At 44.8% G+C, this 18504-nt stretch overlaps 1 protein-coding gene across 3 annotated transcripts in view; it reads right to left on the bottom strand.

The window, feature by feature from the left end:
- Positions 1–4236: 4236 nt before the first annotated feature.
- LOC148507865 (ligand of Numb protein X 2-like) overlaps positions 4237–18504 on the bottom strand; it is a 97869-nt gene continuing 83601 nt past the window's right edge. For all 3 annotated transcript variants that reach the window (XM_088445509.1, XM_088445510.1, XM_088445511.1), the window contains exons 6-10: positions 15926–16099; positions 13783–13957; positions 12907–13129; positions 11077–11235; positions 4237–5462 (exon numbers count right to left, since the gene is read on the bottom strand). In XM_088445509.1, the coding sequence (XP_088301635.1) occupies positions 5327–5462; positions 11077–11235; positions 12907–13129; positions 13783–13957; positions 15926–16099 (867 nt within the window). In that variant the 3' untranslated portion in view covers positions 4237–5326. The remainder of the gene's footprint in view (positions 5463–11076; positions 11236–12906; positions 13130–13782; positions 13958–15925; positions 16100–18504) is intronic.

Genomic DNA, 18504 nt, shown 5'->3' with positions numbered 1-18504 from the left:
AGACATAGCGTTAGTCCTATATGAACATTACATAGGATTTGTGTATTTTACGTGTGTAATTTTTTTACTGTGGGGATGTATGTATAATCTAATGAGGGGTGGGTTTGTTTTCAATTGATTCAATTAGTCACAGGTGTATAAATATGGGAAGGTGTGACTTGTTTCATTATATCTTGACAAAAGTCCCAGGGAGGACTGAAACGTCAATGCTGTATCGATTGCCATGTGAATAAAGAAAACTAATTTTTACCGCATTACAAGTCTGGTGAGTGCACCTCATTTCCATCTATTATATATTTATATATATATATATATATATATATATATATACAGTCAGGTCCATAAATATTGGGACATTGACAGAATTTTCATATTTTGGCCTCTATTCACCACCACAATGGCTTTGAAATGAAACAAACAAGATGTGATTTAACTGCAGACTTTCATATTTAATTTGAGGGTAATTACATCCAAATCAGGTGAACCGTGTAGAAATTACAACGGTTTCTATATGTCCTCCCACTTTTTAAGGGGCCAAAAGTAATGGGACAAACTAAACAATCCTAAATCTAACTTTCACTTTTTAATACTTTGTTGCAAATCCTTTGCAGGCAATTACAGCCTGAAGTCTGGAACGCATAGACATCACCAGACGCTGGGTTTCATACCTGGTGATGCTCTGCCAGGCCTCTACTGCAAATGTCTTCAGTTCCTGCTTGTTCTTGGGGCATTTTCCCTTCAGTTTTGTCTTCATAAAGTGAAATGCATGCTCAATCGGATTCAGGTCAGGGGATTGACTTGGCCATTGCATAACATTCCACTTTTTAGCCTTAAAAACTCCTTGATTGCTTATGCAGTATGCTTCGGGTCATTGTCCATCTGCACTGTGAAGCGCCGTCCAATGAGTTCTGAAGTATTTGACTGAATATGAGCATATAATATAGCCCGAAACACTTCAGAATTCATTCTGCTGCTTTTGTCAGCAGTCACATCAATAAATACAAGGGAACCAGTTCCATTGGCAGCCATACATGCCCACGCCATGACACTACCACCACCATGCTTCACTGATGAGGATCATGAGCAGTTCCTTTCCTTCTCTTCTCTTCCCATCACTCTGGTACAAGTTAATCTTTGTCTCATCTGTCCATAGGATGTTGTTCCAGAACTGTAATTGCTTTTTTACATGTTTGGCAAACTCTAATCTGGTCTTCCTGTTTTTGTGGCTCACCAATGGTTTGCATCTTGTGGTGAACCCTCTATATTCACTCTTGTGAAGTCTTCTCTTGATTGTTGAGTTTGACACATATAAACCTACCTCCTGGAGAGTGTTCTTGATTTGGCCAACCGTTGTGAAGGGGTTTTTCTTCACCAGGGAAATAATTATTTTGTCATCCACCACAGTTGTTTTCCGTAGTCTTCCGGGTCTTTTGGTGCTGCCGAGCTCTCCGATGCGTTCTTTCTTTTTAAGAATGTTCCAAACAGTTGATTTGGCCACACCTAATGTTTTTGCTATCTCTCTGATGGGTTTGTTTTGATTTTTCAGCCTAATGATGGCTTGCTTCACTGATAGTGACAGCTCTTTGGATCTCATATTGAGAGTTGATAGCAACTGATTCCAAATGCAAATGTCACACCTAAAATCAACTCCAGACCTTTTACCTGCTTAATTGATAATGAAATAACGAGGAAATAGCTCACACCTGTCCATGAAATAGCTTTTGAGTTGATAGTCCCATTACTTTTGGTCCCTTAAAAAGTGGGAGGCACATATTGAAACTGTTGTAATTCCTACACTGTTCACCCGATTTGGATGTAATTACCCTCAAATTAAATCTGAAAGTCTGCAGTTAAAGCACATCTTGTTTCATTTCAAAACCATTGTGGTGGTGAATAGAGGCCAAAATCTGAAAATTCTGTCAATGTCCCAATATTTATGGACCTGACTGTATATATATATATATATATATATATATATATATATATATATATATATATATATATACACACACACACAAATATATAAATATATATATATATATATATATATATATATATATATACTTTGATTCGGTGGTCTGATCATGTCTGTAGGAAGTTACGATGGGTTAAAATAGCCTTTGTCTGGCTGTTATTACCACTCTTGTTTTATTATGGTTTTGTTCCTAATTTTAAAGTGCAATGGAATATGCTGGTGCCATATAAGTAACTGTTAATGAAATTATAAATAACTGATATTTATTTCCCATTAAACTGGGAAGAGAGACTAGACAAGGATGTTCATTGTCATCTGGCCATTGCACCTATTGCTTCTATTATTTGATTTCATTCAATCATTTATTTGCAAGCTTTCAGCAGGTGATCCTACTGATACACAGATAACATGCTGCTCGTACATATTAGAGTATATCTCATTACTTCTAGTTAATATAAGATCTCAGACAATCCAATTTTCGGATTTACATCATCATTATTGCTTCACATCTCAGGCAATGAGTTCAATTCCCTACCAAGGCATGTGTGTGGAGTTTATATATTCTCTCCATGTTTACGGGGGTTACATCTGAATTCTCTGGTTTCCTCCCACGCTCCTAAAACATACTGGTAGGTTAATTGGCTTCTTCCAAAAAGTGACCCCATGTGATAGAGAATAGAGATTGTAAGCTCCACTGATGCAGGGACTGGTGTCAATTACTGAAATAGTCTCTGTGAAGTGCTGTGTAAGTTGTGTGCGCTGTATATATAACGTAATAAATAAATAAATTATAGCACTTGTTGTAGGAGTGCCCAGTAAAGGAATGCATTTGCAGAACAGGTGTTGATATTCCTCACATGAGTTCCAGGCTATGTTTATTTGTGAGATCACTGGAGGAGAGATGGAATAGGAGTGCGTTTAAGTACATATTTAATCTTAGGACACTGACAAGGTCATCATAGAAAGGATGTAGGTGGCAAGAAACAACTTGTTTTTTGCAAATGGCTGACTGTGGTCAATGACACTGTGGTTTGTGGACGCTTTACTTGTGCTAATAGAAAACCTATTCACAAGATATAAGAATATATGGTCACGTTGGTTTAAATCAAGATGTGTGATGCAGACTGAAGCTTGTTTAAGACACTGTGGGGTTGTCCAGCCCTGCTAACACTTTATATCATGTAAGCACTTTATAGATCTTGTAAAGTACCTAAAGTGATATATTGGATGAGGTCATTTTCTCAGTTATACTTTTGGTTGCTCTAATTGTAGTCGATGGATTGGATCCTTACTATTATAAAGGGATTTTTCTCAGCTGGGTAGTTGTTTAGTAAACTTAAGGTGCCAACACACATAGCGACATTTTACACGATTTGGCCGATTTCGACGAATCGGGTAAAAAAAAGTACAAATCGTGAGTTTATACTCACGAGCACGATGCCGATGCGCGTCCCCGCTCGTCGTACATCGCATCTTCTGATCTGCCGTGCTGTAGGGCAGATTAGCCAATCTGGGATACAATGCATTGGCTGCAAGATAGATCTTTAGTCAGATTGGACATTTTTAACTCCAAATCGTGATCACGACGGCAAGGGAGCTCCCGTGAAAGTTCATGAGGAAATTGGCCATAAAATCGTATCGTGAGGACATCGGTATGTGTGTGGGCACCTTTAGGGTCTGATTCAGAGACGGATGCAAAGGCGATTACACACGCAATCGAGCGAGTGTTTGCCATTGCACATGCATATAAGCCGCACTGCACGTGCACAGTGATCGCACTGCGACTACGGACGCACATAGGAATCCATTGCAGAGTGAGTGACAGGTGTCAGCGTTTAGGGGTGGTGACGGGGGGTGGTCTGAGAAACGTAGGCATGTCTATCCGTTTAAACGCCGTTAAATGTGCGTGCATAAATTAGCCACTGCGAGTCCTTACACAGCTCTGCGTGTCAGAAGAGCTCCAAAGGCTGCAGCAGGTCAGACCTGCAGCAAGGGTAAGATGGCCGCTGATGTGCGTTGACGTTACTGATATTTACACAGTTGTGTCATCACACGCAGGTAAGAAGGCAGCAGTGGGCGTCTTTATGCTCAGGTGATCTGTGCAAACATATTTTCGCAGCTGCGTTGCGTATGAAATCGCAGCTGCGATCGCATTAGCGTCCGTCTCTGAATCAGGCCCTTAGATCGCACTTGTTGTTTGTTCTTAAAACTAGAAAAACCTTTTCAATATACAGACTTAATTAAAAAGACAAAAACAAATATGAAGAAGCATCCTATGCATATTTTATTTCACAATTTTACAAAATCACTTATCTATTAACTTACTCTTCCAGAACAGAGTATTTGTGAATCAGGACCAGTCTGTAGCTGGAGAAGAACTTTCATTAAACAATTACAGACTTCACAATTTGCAGAAGTTACAATTTTGCTAGTAACTTTTATTACTTCATTACATCAGAAATTATGCAGTTACTTTAAAATCCAGCCTCCATCAGACTCACAGCTTTATAAAAAAAAAATCATCTGCTCAAAGCCAGAGGTCCTCACACGAGGTTACGAACCCAACTAGTGGATTCAATGCATTTACATTTATCTACATTATAGAGAATTTATTATGACAGGAAATTTGTCCAAGCGTCATTTTAAATATCCTTTACATAAGAATTTTCCACAAGATGTTCCAATGTACAATCCCTGTATATTTGTAAAATAAAATTAGACTGGACGTTTTGCCCTTGTGTAACCAGGAGGTGCTCTTACCGTTACAGCTCCTGGCAAATACTTAAATTAACATTTTGTAGTATATGTAACAGTTCATTAGATGTATACTGGACAAACTGCCATTACCGGTATATACTAGAGGGTCCATGATTAGATTCAGGTTATGACAATTAGTCATAGTAGAAGAAAATGTTCTATACAATATTATAAAACACCAATGCTATGTAACAGCAAACTTCATTTAAAAATTAAAGAGAAGATTATTAGGAAAATCATTTTGTATATTGTACTAATATCCTCCCTAAATGACTATCAAAACCAGATCTTAATCCCTTAATAACTGTGGTCATTACTCCACAATGAGATCCCATCAGTAGGTTAGTGTGTTACGTAATAATGATGTACTGATCAATTCCCAAGACCTGAGACAAATATTTGAGGCATTGAGTCTATGATACAAGTGTCTACATTTTAAATCCCTAAATCTGGAGAGAATAAAATAGATCAGCAATTACATTACACGTTTGACTTCATAAGGAAATAAGAGTAAATAGTAAGAGAGTCCTATTGATTTTACAAAGTCTTGCAAAAGACTCAGAGAATTTTTGAGAAGTCTGAACGTTTTGATAGTCACACAAGACTCCCGGGCCAAGAGACCACCGTCAGTGTGACCCTGTTCTTCTGTTCTTTCAGCATAGGGATCAGCTCTGCATTACTCATTCCCACGGCGGACACACCATTCACTTCAACAATCTCATCTCCGCACCTAAACAGATAATAAACAGTAAATGTATTTTTCCAAAAATGCTAGGCTTCTGACCTACCCCATCCCATTAAGTGGGAAACAAAATTTACATAAAAACTTCATACAGAATGAAAAATGTCAGTAACAGCCAGGCATCCCGTGATAAATCTTCACAAATGATATTTTGCATTATGTCTACATTACATTTGTTCAGTATTCTGGTAATGGTCTAACTGCACCTTATACTATTTTCTTCACATTGGGCCTGTGCCTCCACTAAGCCCCGCCCCCACTCCAGACATCTTATCTCCTTCACATAAACATCATTCTCCCCCCCCCCCCCGTCACTGGTGCCCCGCACATCTCCCATTGCGGTCAGATCACCACTTCTGCCGATGGGAGTGTGTGCATGTGTGCGTATATATTAATTATTATTTTTAATTACTCTTGTAATTAGACTGTGTACCCAGCACAACATCGCCGGCCATGGGATCTGGCATGCGACAAGTGCATACACACTTGCTGGTGCTGGGTCCAACGGGGGGAGGGATGTGTCATGCTGCATTTTGCAGCATGGTATTGTTAGAGACATCCCCCGTCGCCCCTAGAGCAGGGCCGACGGGTGATGACGCTAGCAACCCACAGGAGTGCACATATCATGGGTATACACTAGATGATGTCCCCAATATGTCGCTATGATCCACGGGATCAGACGACATATCGTCTAGTTCAGGGGTAGCCAACCCTGGTCCTCGAGAGCTACCAACAGTGCATGTTTTTCATGTCTCCTCTTGGAATCACAAATTAAATAATTAGCTCTACCTGTGGATATTTTAAAATGTGTTAGTGTGTAATGAATACACCTGTGTACCAGCTAGGTGGCCTGGAAAACATGAACTGTTATAGTAGCTCTTGAGGACCGGGTTGGCTACCCCTGGTCTACTGTGTATATTAAAATCAGCGTACCAGACTCACAGAAACTGCTACATGAATTTAACAGCTTCAGCTACTATGAGTATGGTACGCTGATTTTAAATAAGCATCATTGCCTTGGGGTGAGTATCCTATGCTTCATCCAGATCCAGAAGACAAAAACCTTTATGTGCTTTTCTTATCTTACCTTCGAGTGAGTATAGTAGGAACGAGTGTATATCTGCATAAGGGGCATTGCTACAGGGGGGGGCCTGCATAAGGGGCACTGCTACAGGGGGGGGCCTGCATAAGGGGCACTGCTACACAAGGGAGGCTGCATAAGGGGCACTGCTACAGGGGGGGGCCTGCATAAGGGGCACTGCTACACAAAGGAGGCTGCATAAGGGGCACTGCTACAGGGGGGGGCCTGCATAAGGGGCACTGCTACACAAGGGAGGCTGCATAAGGGGCACTGCTACAGGGGGGGGCCTGCATAAGGGGCACTGCTACAGGGGGGGGCCTGCATAAGGGGCACTGCTACAGGGGGGGGCCTGCATAAGGGGCACTGCTACACAAAGGAGGCTGCATAAGGGGCACTGCTACAGGGGGGGGCCTGCATAAGGGGCACTGCTACACAAGGGAGGCTGCATAAGGGGCACTGCTACAGGGGGGGGCCTGCATAAGGGGCACTGCTACAGGGGGGGGCCTGCATAAGGGGCACTGCTACACAAGGGAGGCTGCATAAGGGGCACTGCTACAGGGGGGGGCCTGCATAAGGGGCACTGCTACACAAGGGAGGCTGCATAAGGGGCACTGCTACAGGGGGGGGCCTGCATAAGGGGCACTGCTACAGGGGGGGGCCTGCATAAGGGGCACTGCTACACAAGGGAGGCTGCATAAGGGGCACTGCTACAGGGGGGGGCCTGCATAAGGGGCACTGCTACACAAGGGAGGCTGCATAAGGGGCACTGCTACAGGGGGGGGCCTGCATAAGGGGCACTGCTACACAAGGAAGGCTGCATAAGGGGCACTGCTACAGGGGGGGGCCTGCATAAGGGGCACTGCTACAGGGGGGGGCCTGCATAAGGGGCACTGCTACACAAGGGAGGCTGCATAAGGGGAACTGCTACAGGGGGGGGCCTGCATAAGGGGCACTGCTACAGGGGGGGGCCTGCATAAGGGGCACTGCTACAGGGGGGGGCCTGCATAAGGGGCACTGCTACACAAAGGAGGCTGCATAAGGGGCACTGCTACAGGGGGGGGCCTGCATAAGGGGCACTGCTACACAAGGGAGGCTGCATAAGGGGCACTGCTACAGGGGGGGGCCTGCATAAGGGGCACTGCTACAGGGGGGGGCCTGCATAAGGGGCACTGCTACACAAGGGAGGCTGCATAAGGGGCACTGCTACAGGGGGGGGCCTGCATAAGGGGCACTGCTACACAAGGGAGGCTGCATAAGGGGCACTGCTACAGGGGGGGGCCTGCATAAGGGGCACTGCTACAGGGGGGGGCCTGCATAAGGGGCACTGCTACACAAGGGAGGCTGCATAAGGGGCACTGCTACAGGGGGGGGCCTGCATAAGGGGCACTGCTACACAAGGGAGGCTGCATAAGGGGCACTGCTACAGGGGGGGGCCTGCATAAGGGGCACTGCTACACAAGGAAGGCTGCATAAGGGGCACTGCTACAGGGGGGGGCCTGCATAAGGGGCACTGCTACAGGGGGGGGCCTGCATAAGGGGCACTGCTACACAAGGGAGGCTGCATAAGGGGCACTGCTACAGGGGGGGGCCTGCATAAGGGGCACTGCTACAGGGGGGGGCCTGCATAAGGGGCACTGCTACACAAGGGAGGCTGCATAAGGGGCACTGCTACAGGGGGGGGCCTGCATAAGGGGCACTGCTACACAAGGGAGGCTGCATAAGGGGCACTGCTACAGGGGGGGGCCTGCATAAGGGGCACTGCTACAGGGGGGGGCCTGCATAAGGGGCACTGCTACACAAGGGAGGCTGCATAAGGGGCACTGCTACAGGGGGGGGCCTGCATAAGGGGCACTGCTACACAAGGGAGGCTGCATAAGGGGCACTGCTACAGGGGGGGGCCTGCATAAGGGGCACTGCTACACAAGGAAGGCTGCATAAGGGGCACTGCTACAGGGGGGGGCCTGCATAAGGGGCACTGCTACAGGGGGGCCTGCATAAGGGGCACTGCGGTCAATGTTAGTTAAAATAAGACCTACCCCGAAAATAAGCCCTATGGTGTTTTTTGGAACCCCCAAAAAAATAAGACAGTGTCTTATTATCGGGGAAACACGGTAATAAACCATGAACTTCCTTTGTTTTATATGTGAAATTTGACTTAACCAAAAACAACAGCGGGTACAGGCATTATCGTCTCAGTGTGTACCCAGCTTTAGGCAGGTCTGACACATACACTTTCAAGGGTATAATTTGCTAGCTTATCTATAGGTCAAGAGCTGTTCTGACCTTTACTACCATAAATGTAATGTGACAGGTATTAGTGCACAGGGCAACCCCCATTACCTGTTCCCCCTTCCCCACCATGCCTTGGCACTAGTTACACATACAGACCAGCACCCAGACACTGCAAGGTTACAATGGGAATTGTATATACTGACTCCCTGCTGCAGTTTATTAATATAAAGCTTTAACTCATTGCCAGTAACTTCCTGTAGGTGATCGCTCCTGCTCTGCGCTGTACACCCTGGGCAGCTGAGTCTGCAGATAATCACCCCTACCCTGCACAGCACTGTACCCTGGCGCAGCTGCAGAGTACAGGACACCTGGCAGAGCAACAGCTGAGTCTTCAGGACTCAGGGATGCGCTGGGTCAGCAGCTGATAGATTACTGTGGGCTCCAGTATGAGGCCCTAATTTACCAGCAGCTGAATGCAGTCCACTCTAGGGATGGACATCGATGGTCAATGTTTGCCGACCATCGATGGTTTTCTTTTGATGTTAGTGTTTTTACCATGGTAATCATTTGATGGTGTTCAGATGGTGGCTTCTTTTCTTAAATCCTAAAAGCTATGCCTCCCCTGGCTGCTGTGCACGGTGTCTCTTCATCTGAAAATCTTCATGGTTCATGCTGCTGGGTTCGTTAGAGGCTGTCTCTCACTGCCTCAGACATGACCCTCAGTCCCTCCCCCTCTCTCTAGGCTGCTGCTAGGGAACAGGGCATATTGCTAGCTCTGATTGGCTCTCACTGTCTCAGAGAGCCAATTAGTGTGCAGCCCTGGCCCTGCAGCAGTCACTCACAGACACACAGGGGTCTATTTACTAAGCTGTATTAGGAGATAACGTGAATGGAGGCAAGGTACCAGCCAATCAGCTCCTAACTGCATTTCACAGGCTGTGTTTGAAAAATGACAGAAGCTGATTGGCTGGTACCTTATCTCCGTTCACTTTATCTCCTAACACAGATTAGTAAATAGACCCCAGAGACAGTGAGCAGGGCCCAGTGTCAGCTGTGACACAGCAGCAGTGTTTATCTCTTTTCCTCATCCTCAGCACGCTGCCTGGCTAATGGTTTCTTTGTTGTTACTTTGGCTCCAAGCCACGCCCCTTGCCTAGTCATATAAATAGTTTTTACCATCAAATTCTTTTGATGCGATGGTATGTTATGTATGATTCAATGGTGGAAGCACTGCCATCATTTGATGGTGAGCTTCCGATGTCCATCCCTAGTCCACTCTATGAGGCATGAGTCCTGCAGCTGATCCCGCCAGATTCCAACTTCACATTGACGTCACATCCTGGATGTGACATCAATGTTAAAGAGGTATATCTACCCCTTGTGGACAGGGCACGAGATAGAGGGGTTTCATGACTTCTCCCCCCCCCCCCACACTTCTGCCATGAAGGAAGCTGCTGCTAACGCCCGCTCTCAGCTCCAGGATGACCAGACGGGATGTAGTCCGGAAGCAGGCAGTCTAAATGCCGATTGACGGCTTTCAGACACTGTAATCCCGACTAGGGACAAATGACAGGCGTCTAAATCTAGACGCCTATCATTTGACCGACGTCGGGAGACCGGCGCCCAGCATCCGGATCAAGCGTATGCCGGGCGCCGCAGCGGACAGCCACGGGGGGGGCAGGTTTAGGGCTCCCGGGGGGGACTTAGGGTTAGGCACCCCCCCAGGAGGTTAGGGTTAGGCTAGGGGGAGGGAGGGTTAGGCACCCCCAGGGGGAGATTAGGGTTAGGCACCCCCCCGGGGGACTTAGGTTTAGGCAGGGGGGAAGGGGGGGTTAGGGTTAGGCATGGGGGGGGAGGTTAGGGTTAGGCACTCTAAAGGAGGGTTAGGGTTAGGGGGTAGAATTAAATTAGTTTATACTTACCTTTAGGGCGATCGGGATTTCCTCCTTTGTCGGCCAGGCGCTGTCGGGATTTGAACAACCGACCATGCGGCCGGCGGTAATGCATATCACACCCGGCCAGACACATGGGCTGTGCTCTGCTACTGGACTAGGTCGAGGGGCCAGCAGCGGGGGCTAAATGCCAAAAAAAAAAAAAAAAACACTTGGCTGGCAGGCGATTCCACAGGCGTGTTGGCCCAGGAAGGAATCTTCCCAGTGAAATCTACTGCCAATCCACCCCTGCACGACATATACACTACGAGTGCATAATGGCAAAATGTTACAATGCAGTTGTCTTATTTTGTTTTAAACAAAATAAATTAATCGAAGATAATGAAAATTCACTTACTTTAATCGTCCATCAAAAAAGGCTGGTGTAGCCGGCACTATGGTTTTAATGAAGAAAGGCTGATTTCCCTTGGTCTCTTCGTAACCTCCAACAATACTGAACCCCCAGCTTTCAAAGGTACTCTTCCGCAAAGAGATGTGCTTACACCAGTGCAGGGAGCTGTTGTTAGTCCATGGAAAATAGTAACAAAATGTTTTAATTTTGTTATACATTATGTTGCATATTGCTACAATACAACAGATACACCTTCTACAAATAACTTCAAATATAGTATAGACCTCCCCAAAATCACCTATGTGGAGATACCTAAACATTCCCTAAACTAATAAAAAAAAAAAAAACACTTCTTACGACATTTATTGTCTTTTTTTTTTTTTTTCATTTTGACGTTTATTTGTAGGTTTAGTGGTCTTTAAATAAAAGAATAGAATTTCAACAATAACATACTCTTCCTTTATATCTTAATCTGCAAATAGCATTATTTTATGCAAACATGCCCTTTTCTCCCACTCACTTTGCTGGTGAAAGTGTCATGACCAAATATAATATACCAGTGTTTCCCAAACTCATTCCTCAGGAAGCACTAAAGCTGGCCATACACCAGACCAACTTTCCTCAACCAACTAGTTGGTTGGTTGGAATGAAAATCTGGTAATGCATGGGAGCAAATGACAATCAGCAATTTACTCCCAAACACTAGAAACACGAAAAGAGGTTGTTCAGGCAAGTTGGTTAAATCCGTTTGATTTAAACAACTTGTCTGAACAGCAGCTTTCATCTGACTTCCGGTGTTTGGGAGCAAATGGCTGATTGTCATTTGCTCCCATACATTACAGGATTTTCATTCCAACCAACCAACTAATTTTATGGTTGGAGGAAAGTTGGTCTGGTGTATGGCCAGCCTAACAGTGCATGGTTTCCATTGTTCCTTATAGGTGGCACAGGTGTATTTATTACTGACTGACACATTTTAAAAGATCCACAGTAGGAGCAAATCATTTCACTTGCTTTTCTGTGAGGAGACCTGGAAAACATGAACTGTTAGTGCTCCATGAGGAATGAGTTTGGGAAACACTGTTATAAACCATTCTTTCCGCCTTATCACAATGTATATTAATTTTTGCTAAAGTAATTCAGACTCTTGGGAGGACGACAGGAATTATTGCAAAACAATGTAAAGGTCATCCTAAGACTGTACACATGCACTGATGAGGGGCTTCTGCTGCATGATTTTTCCCGATATGCTACATCAAACCCACTGGGAACAGTTTAAAGCACACCACCCAACTGTCCCGATACAGGTGCGACAGCCACAATTTTAACAGCACTCTCCCACTGTATATGATCAGATAGCTTTGTACCACAGGTTGGAAAGTTTGGTTATATGCCTGATTCAAAGCAGTAAATGTGTGTTTGGAAGAAAGTATGAGGCAGCCTAGTGCGCGATAAGTGCTAGGCATGCATCCATGGGGGGGATCCTTTCCACCAGGGTGACATGGCAATTCCCTCTGTCCTGATTTACGGAACCGAAATGTTAAGAGTTATGGTAATGTTTACAACAAGCTTAAATATGGTATACACGCACCATGAAATATGTGGCCAATTTTGCTTACATATGTGATCAGTGGCTGACATGATCTGCATGTGTGTTGCTAGAATTGTCATTTGTTTAGACAGAAGAAGAAAATTATGTTGCCTCTAAATTACCCCAATATGAAAGATGTGAAACACAAGAATAGTTTATTCTATAAAATTGATTCTTGTAAAGACTGATTTACCACAATAAAATGTTACTTGCAAATGCAAAAATATAACATGGTGACAACATACCTGGGTAGACCAAGCCAATGAGCCCAAAGGGGAGACCAGATGCCCCCAGGATCTCTAATGACAACACCTCCTTCTGCAGCCTCTCCTGGTCTCTCCCCAGCTGCTAACTCCAAGGCCTTCAGGACCACGGTGTGGGAGGCAGCATTGGACTTTAGTGCAGACACTGCATCCAAGTAACTTAGACAGGTCAAATCAGTCCCATTGATACTGAGAAGCACATCACCTGTACAGAGGAGACGCCATTATAACCTTCGCAGGTAAACAGTGTGTAAATATTTACCTACAATTATTACTTTATTCCAGATCTATTTCCATAGATATGATCTCCAGCCTTTTTCCACAAGTGTTCATACTCCGTGAATGTTTACTTTGAGTTACCTCTGATAATACATCTATTTGTGTGTGTTAAGTCAGGACACAATATAAACAGAAGCGACTAAACTGCTGCTACATGGATATGAAAAACCTGCCCTTATGGAGACATAGGGGAATAATATGACAGGATCCCATCCATAAGACTTTTCTAAAAAAAAAATTGAAATGCAATTCATTCCAACATAAGCAAAGTTCAAAATACACATTTTAAGAATTGACATTGGTGGTGTGTGGCCGCTTACATTCAAAAGTCCGGTGAAAATTAATGTAACTTTTGTTATTTACATCCCCACTTGCTAACAATGCTCCCAAAGCCCCTATTATCCATCTCCCTATCTGACCTGGGCAGGTCCCAGTGAAAGTGACCCCCCCACACTACCCATTTGGTCTACTGGCAATCTGGTGTGTCTGATGACCAAGAAATGGGACAGGCAGCTAGTGGAAAAACAGGGTTTTGACTAAAGTCCTGAGCAGAATGGTAATTCCCAGATGGTTTATTACCTTTCTTTATTCTGCCATCTCTGTGAAGACACCCAATCTGCTGAACGCTGGACACATAGACAGGGAGCTTGTTTTTATGATCCCGGCCTCCTCCTATGGTGATTCCCAGAGACTCTCTTGTCTCTTTCTTCAGAGTGACAGTCTTCTCCAGGCCAGAGCTCACCTGAGGCTGGTCCTACATTATATGCATAGGATAGAAAGAGATGGTGTAAATGATGATACAACCTGCCACATTCTATGGTGAAGATGCCTCTGCCTACATACTATTAACTAAACTCCAACACTGAATGCCTGGTCTTAAACCATACTATAGCGGTATTTTATATTCAAATACATAGCTTCACCGAAGTAAACAAGTTTTTCCCTAGTTGTTGTAGTGTTCACTTTAGATTCTGCTTTTGTACACTGCTAAATGGTCATACAGTATAAGACGCTTATAGATCAAATACAGCCCCTCCATAGAAATACACATATAATTCATAGAATGCTGCAGTGTTTTTTCCTTTCCTTCAAGGCACAGTCCTCTAAGGATTCTGCAGCTCCACCACACCCAGCCCACTGCACTGGCATAGGAAAGCATAATATTTGAAGAGTGGGCTAAACCCCTGGCATGATTTCTTAATATATACCAGCAGCTATAATTACAGCTCCCATGTATGTTAGTGTTGCCACCAGACTTCTTTAACTTAAAAATCTTTGCTATATTTTTTATACCCAGAATAATAGAATTAGAGTGAACCGATTTATATTTGTTTTACAGCATTTGGTGGGATGTCATCTGTGGACTTAAGCTGGGTACACACTGAAGCGATGGTGGGCCGATATGTCGTTTCGTAACGACATATCGCCTACATCGCTCAGGGTGTACGCACAATTGTGCGCTCCTGCGGCCGCTAGCGATGGTCGCCATGGTTTGATGTGCTGCACATCAAACCTAGAGATATTGCTAGCGGCCAGTGCATTGTTAAAGAATGCTGTAACGATGATCGTTCCGTTGTTCATTGAGGTCGTCCAGTGTGGACGCACAATCACTGTTCACGGGTATTCGTTCCAATGTCGGAACAAATGCCCGTCTCTCCAGTGTGTACCCAGCCTTATAATTTTCAAGTGTCCTGCTTTAAAACTGGAAAAGCCTTTCTATAAACACAATTGAATAGCACCCTGTAACTTTCACAAGTGTATCTCACATGTCCAGAAGGATAGTTGAAATACCTGCTATACCTACATGTTTGTTGACAGCCAATGCTATGAGAAAAACGTATAAACCGTTGTAAAACCAAATGTATGTTGAAGCAAAAAAAACCATAAAATCTTAAACAATGGACAGAGGGTAAGATGAGCAGTTGTCATAGGCCCTATAGAGCCTCCAGGAATCAAGCTCCCCTACCTATATTGGTCCTGTATTGTGCCAATGTGCACTTATTGCAAGTGTATAAGCTAGAGATTAGGTGCACAGGCGAGCGAGAACTAGGATAGTAACCAGACAATTGTTGCACAAATAGGGCTGGATGTACTAAGCATAGCATCTGCGATGCAGTGTATTCTGCCACTTATCGGGTGCATACTGGTGTTAATTACGGTGGTATGTACCTAAAATTGCAATTCTAATCACAAAAACCGGCTCTCTTGATAAGAGCTGTCCTTTGCGAGAGAGGGACGTCTGGGTTAATTACCCAGAAGTCCTTCTGTGCAAGCGCAGAACGGTGCGCACGGCTGCAGTGAACCCTGGGAGGGATCTGATTGGTTCTCTACCAAAAGACATGCGATAAAAAGGCTTCTATTGGGTACCCACCGGGTCCAAGCTCCAAAATCACATACCGGAGCTTGGTACATATGAAAATGCAGCCAAAACTCAGAAAAATTAATTTTCAGAGTTTTGGCCGCATTTTTGTCCTTAGTATATCCCGCCCAATGTATGAAAATAAGGCTTTTCAGGGAATGGTCATCTACGCATACTGGGAAATGTGGCACAACCTACACTATCACATTGCCCTTTTTCTAAAATTGCACCACCATACAGCTAAAGTTACGACTTCCCGGGAATGTTATTTTTGGGTACTCTCCCTTCCCACCAATATAAAGCTGCTGAAAATTTACCAGTAACTTCATAGCAATTTAGGCTGTCTGGATCTGAATGACTCACCCTATGGTTTGTGGACTTCCTTCGGTGTGGACGCATACTGGGCCTCTTGCGTGCATGTACAGGGCTTTCCCCATTGCTACTGCTGCTTCCAGATGAAGTTACTTCTTCAATGACATCCATTGGCTGAACTGTACATTGTCTGAGGACTACAAAGTTCACCCGTGCCTCACTCATCTAGAACAGGACAAACACCACAAGGCAAATGCTGAAGTCTCAAACAACATTGCAGAAACTCATAACTTTAAAATACTAAGGCAGGCATGAAAAGAGGAGGCAAAGATAGAAGAGTGTTTGTACATATGTAACACAAAAAATCATCCAATTTACAATCAGCAGCATTAAAGGACTACTAGCCAGAGTTCCCCAAACTCTGCCATTACAGTACAGGCTATCCATGCTTGACTCCAGATAGTTCAATTAAATTGACTGAGGTACTAATGAAGTCACTTGTGCTCAAGCATGGATATCCTTAAAACCTGGACTGTAATGGTGGAGTTTGGTAAATTCTGACTAAAGCTTTTCAAAAGGCTTCCACTCATACTTGCCTCATCTTCCAGGGGAGGGGGTTTGGGGGAGATGTATCAAACCTTTTAAAGAGGACAGGTGGAGACATTACTCATAGCAGCCGATAAGTTTCTAGCTGAGTGCAACTTTCCCTCTTTAGCAGGTCTGAATTTCCAGGAGACTGTCAATATTGGTGGCGTCCTCCCATATCTCAGGAAATTGGTCATCTCTCCCCCTGATCCTGCCCACTACTCCCACAGCAATGTGTCACAGGGGCAGGTCGCCGTGCCGCGATGATAAGTGCCAGTGGTTATGTGGCCTTATGCATCTAAAGTACCCAGGTATGAAACGCCAGTGTGAAAATGTTTTCACACTGATGTATGATGTACAGGCTGGCAGGGGGCCCTTATTGTGCTGTCTACAGGAGGAAGAGGTTCCACAATGACCAAGTACAGAAATGGAAACAATACAGCCACCAATAGAAGCCTGCAAGATGTTATACGTGAGAAACACAATACAGAGGAAATTATTATTTAAAAGTCAAGTTAAGCTAGTCACGCATATTAAAGCTGGTAACCAACAACAGGAGCAATTCCAGCTTGATCCACAAGACCCGATAATAACCCCATAGAAAGTGATAGGATTATTATAGGCACGTTGGAAAATCTGGTTTGAAGATAATCACCATCAGTTTGTGTGTACAGTCATCTCCTGAACACTAACAGGCCCCCAATGCCTTCTGTAATTAATGCGGACAAATTATACATGGCTTGTCTGTGTGCAGTGGTTGGATCAGTCTGTGTCTATCATGCTTTAGGGGCCTATGGGCCTGATTCAGGAGCGCTCGCAAGCAGGTCGATGTTGCCCAAGTGCACATGCGCACGAGGGAGCCGGCTCCGTCGTGCGCATGTGCGAGACCCGAATAACGACGGCCAAGCCGTCGTTATGGGTCTCGCACCAAAGGGGGCAATGCTGTCGATGGTGATTGACAGCACGCCCCCTTTGGTGGGCGTGCCGGGGGCATGGCTGCCCCCACTGACATCACTAGTGATGTCAGTGGGAGTGCTTTTGGCTCTGATACAGCCAAAAGCACTCCAGGGCTTGCGGCAGCGACCCGCTCCGGGGACAGTGGCAGGTGGGGAGTTTGACTGGGGCGGTACACCTGTCAAACCGTAACGCAGGGTCCTAAGGCGAGCTCGGGGAGGACAGAAACCTCCCGTGGAGCAGAAGGGTCCATCATTTTGGCCGCTCGCTATAGCTCTGGGTGGTCACCCACAGCTATGCGAGTGGCCAGGAGGCCGCTCCAAAAAGGAGAAGGGACGGCCCTGATTCAGAGCGAGCACTCTGTCAGAGCGTCCAGCTCTGAATCAGGGCCTATGTCTCAAAGTTTGATGAGAGATAAAATTGTGTGATATAAATTACCAACCAATCAGCTTCTAACTTACATTTATAGGCTGTGTTTGAAAAATGACAGTTAGGAGCTGATTGGTTAATACTTTGTCTCTCACAATTTTAATTCTCATCAAGCTTTGATACATAGGCCCCTTAATCTTTAAGAGAGGATTCCACCCAAAGCTGAATTATCACAAATTATATCTCATCCCTCAAGTTATTGGGGTTCAAAGGTTCTGTGAGTCCCCTAAATGTGTGCACAGGTTCCACTGCTCTCCTACTACATGCTACCGGTCTGAGAAAGAAAACCAGTTTGGCAGAAGCAAGCTGCAGTTTTTCCTGGATCCTTTATTTTTTGCACTCGCTGATTGACAGCAGCCAGCAGGCTGTGCACTGACAACACACTGCATGCAGTGACTGTAGGGTGCCAGGAAGAGGAAGCAACGCAGGACATCAGGCGACCCTGGCACCCTGGCACCCTTTTGGGTGGAATTATTCTTTAAGGGAAACAATGAATACACAGGCTAGCTTATGAACAGCTACATATAACAGAACAACCATCCAGGATTCAAAGCTCTTGTGATGCCCCAGACCCAACAATATGGAGATGGTCAGGATATCAGGGACAATCAGTATAAACACTTTATAGCTCCTACAGAACAGATATGGCCTAAAGCAGCCCA

The sequence above is a fragment of the Taudactylus pleione genome, unplaced genomic scaffold (genome assembly GCF_031769625.1).
Source record: "Taudactylus pleione unplaced genomic scaffold, aTauple2 ptg000381l, whole genome shotgun sequence".
Lineage (NCBI taxonomy): Eukaryota > Metazoa > Chordata > Amphibia > Anura > Myobatrachidae > Taudactylus > Taudactylus pleione.
Note: the sequence above shows the minus strand (reverse complement) of the source record. Positions and strands in the feature narration are given on the sequence as shown.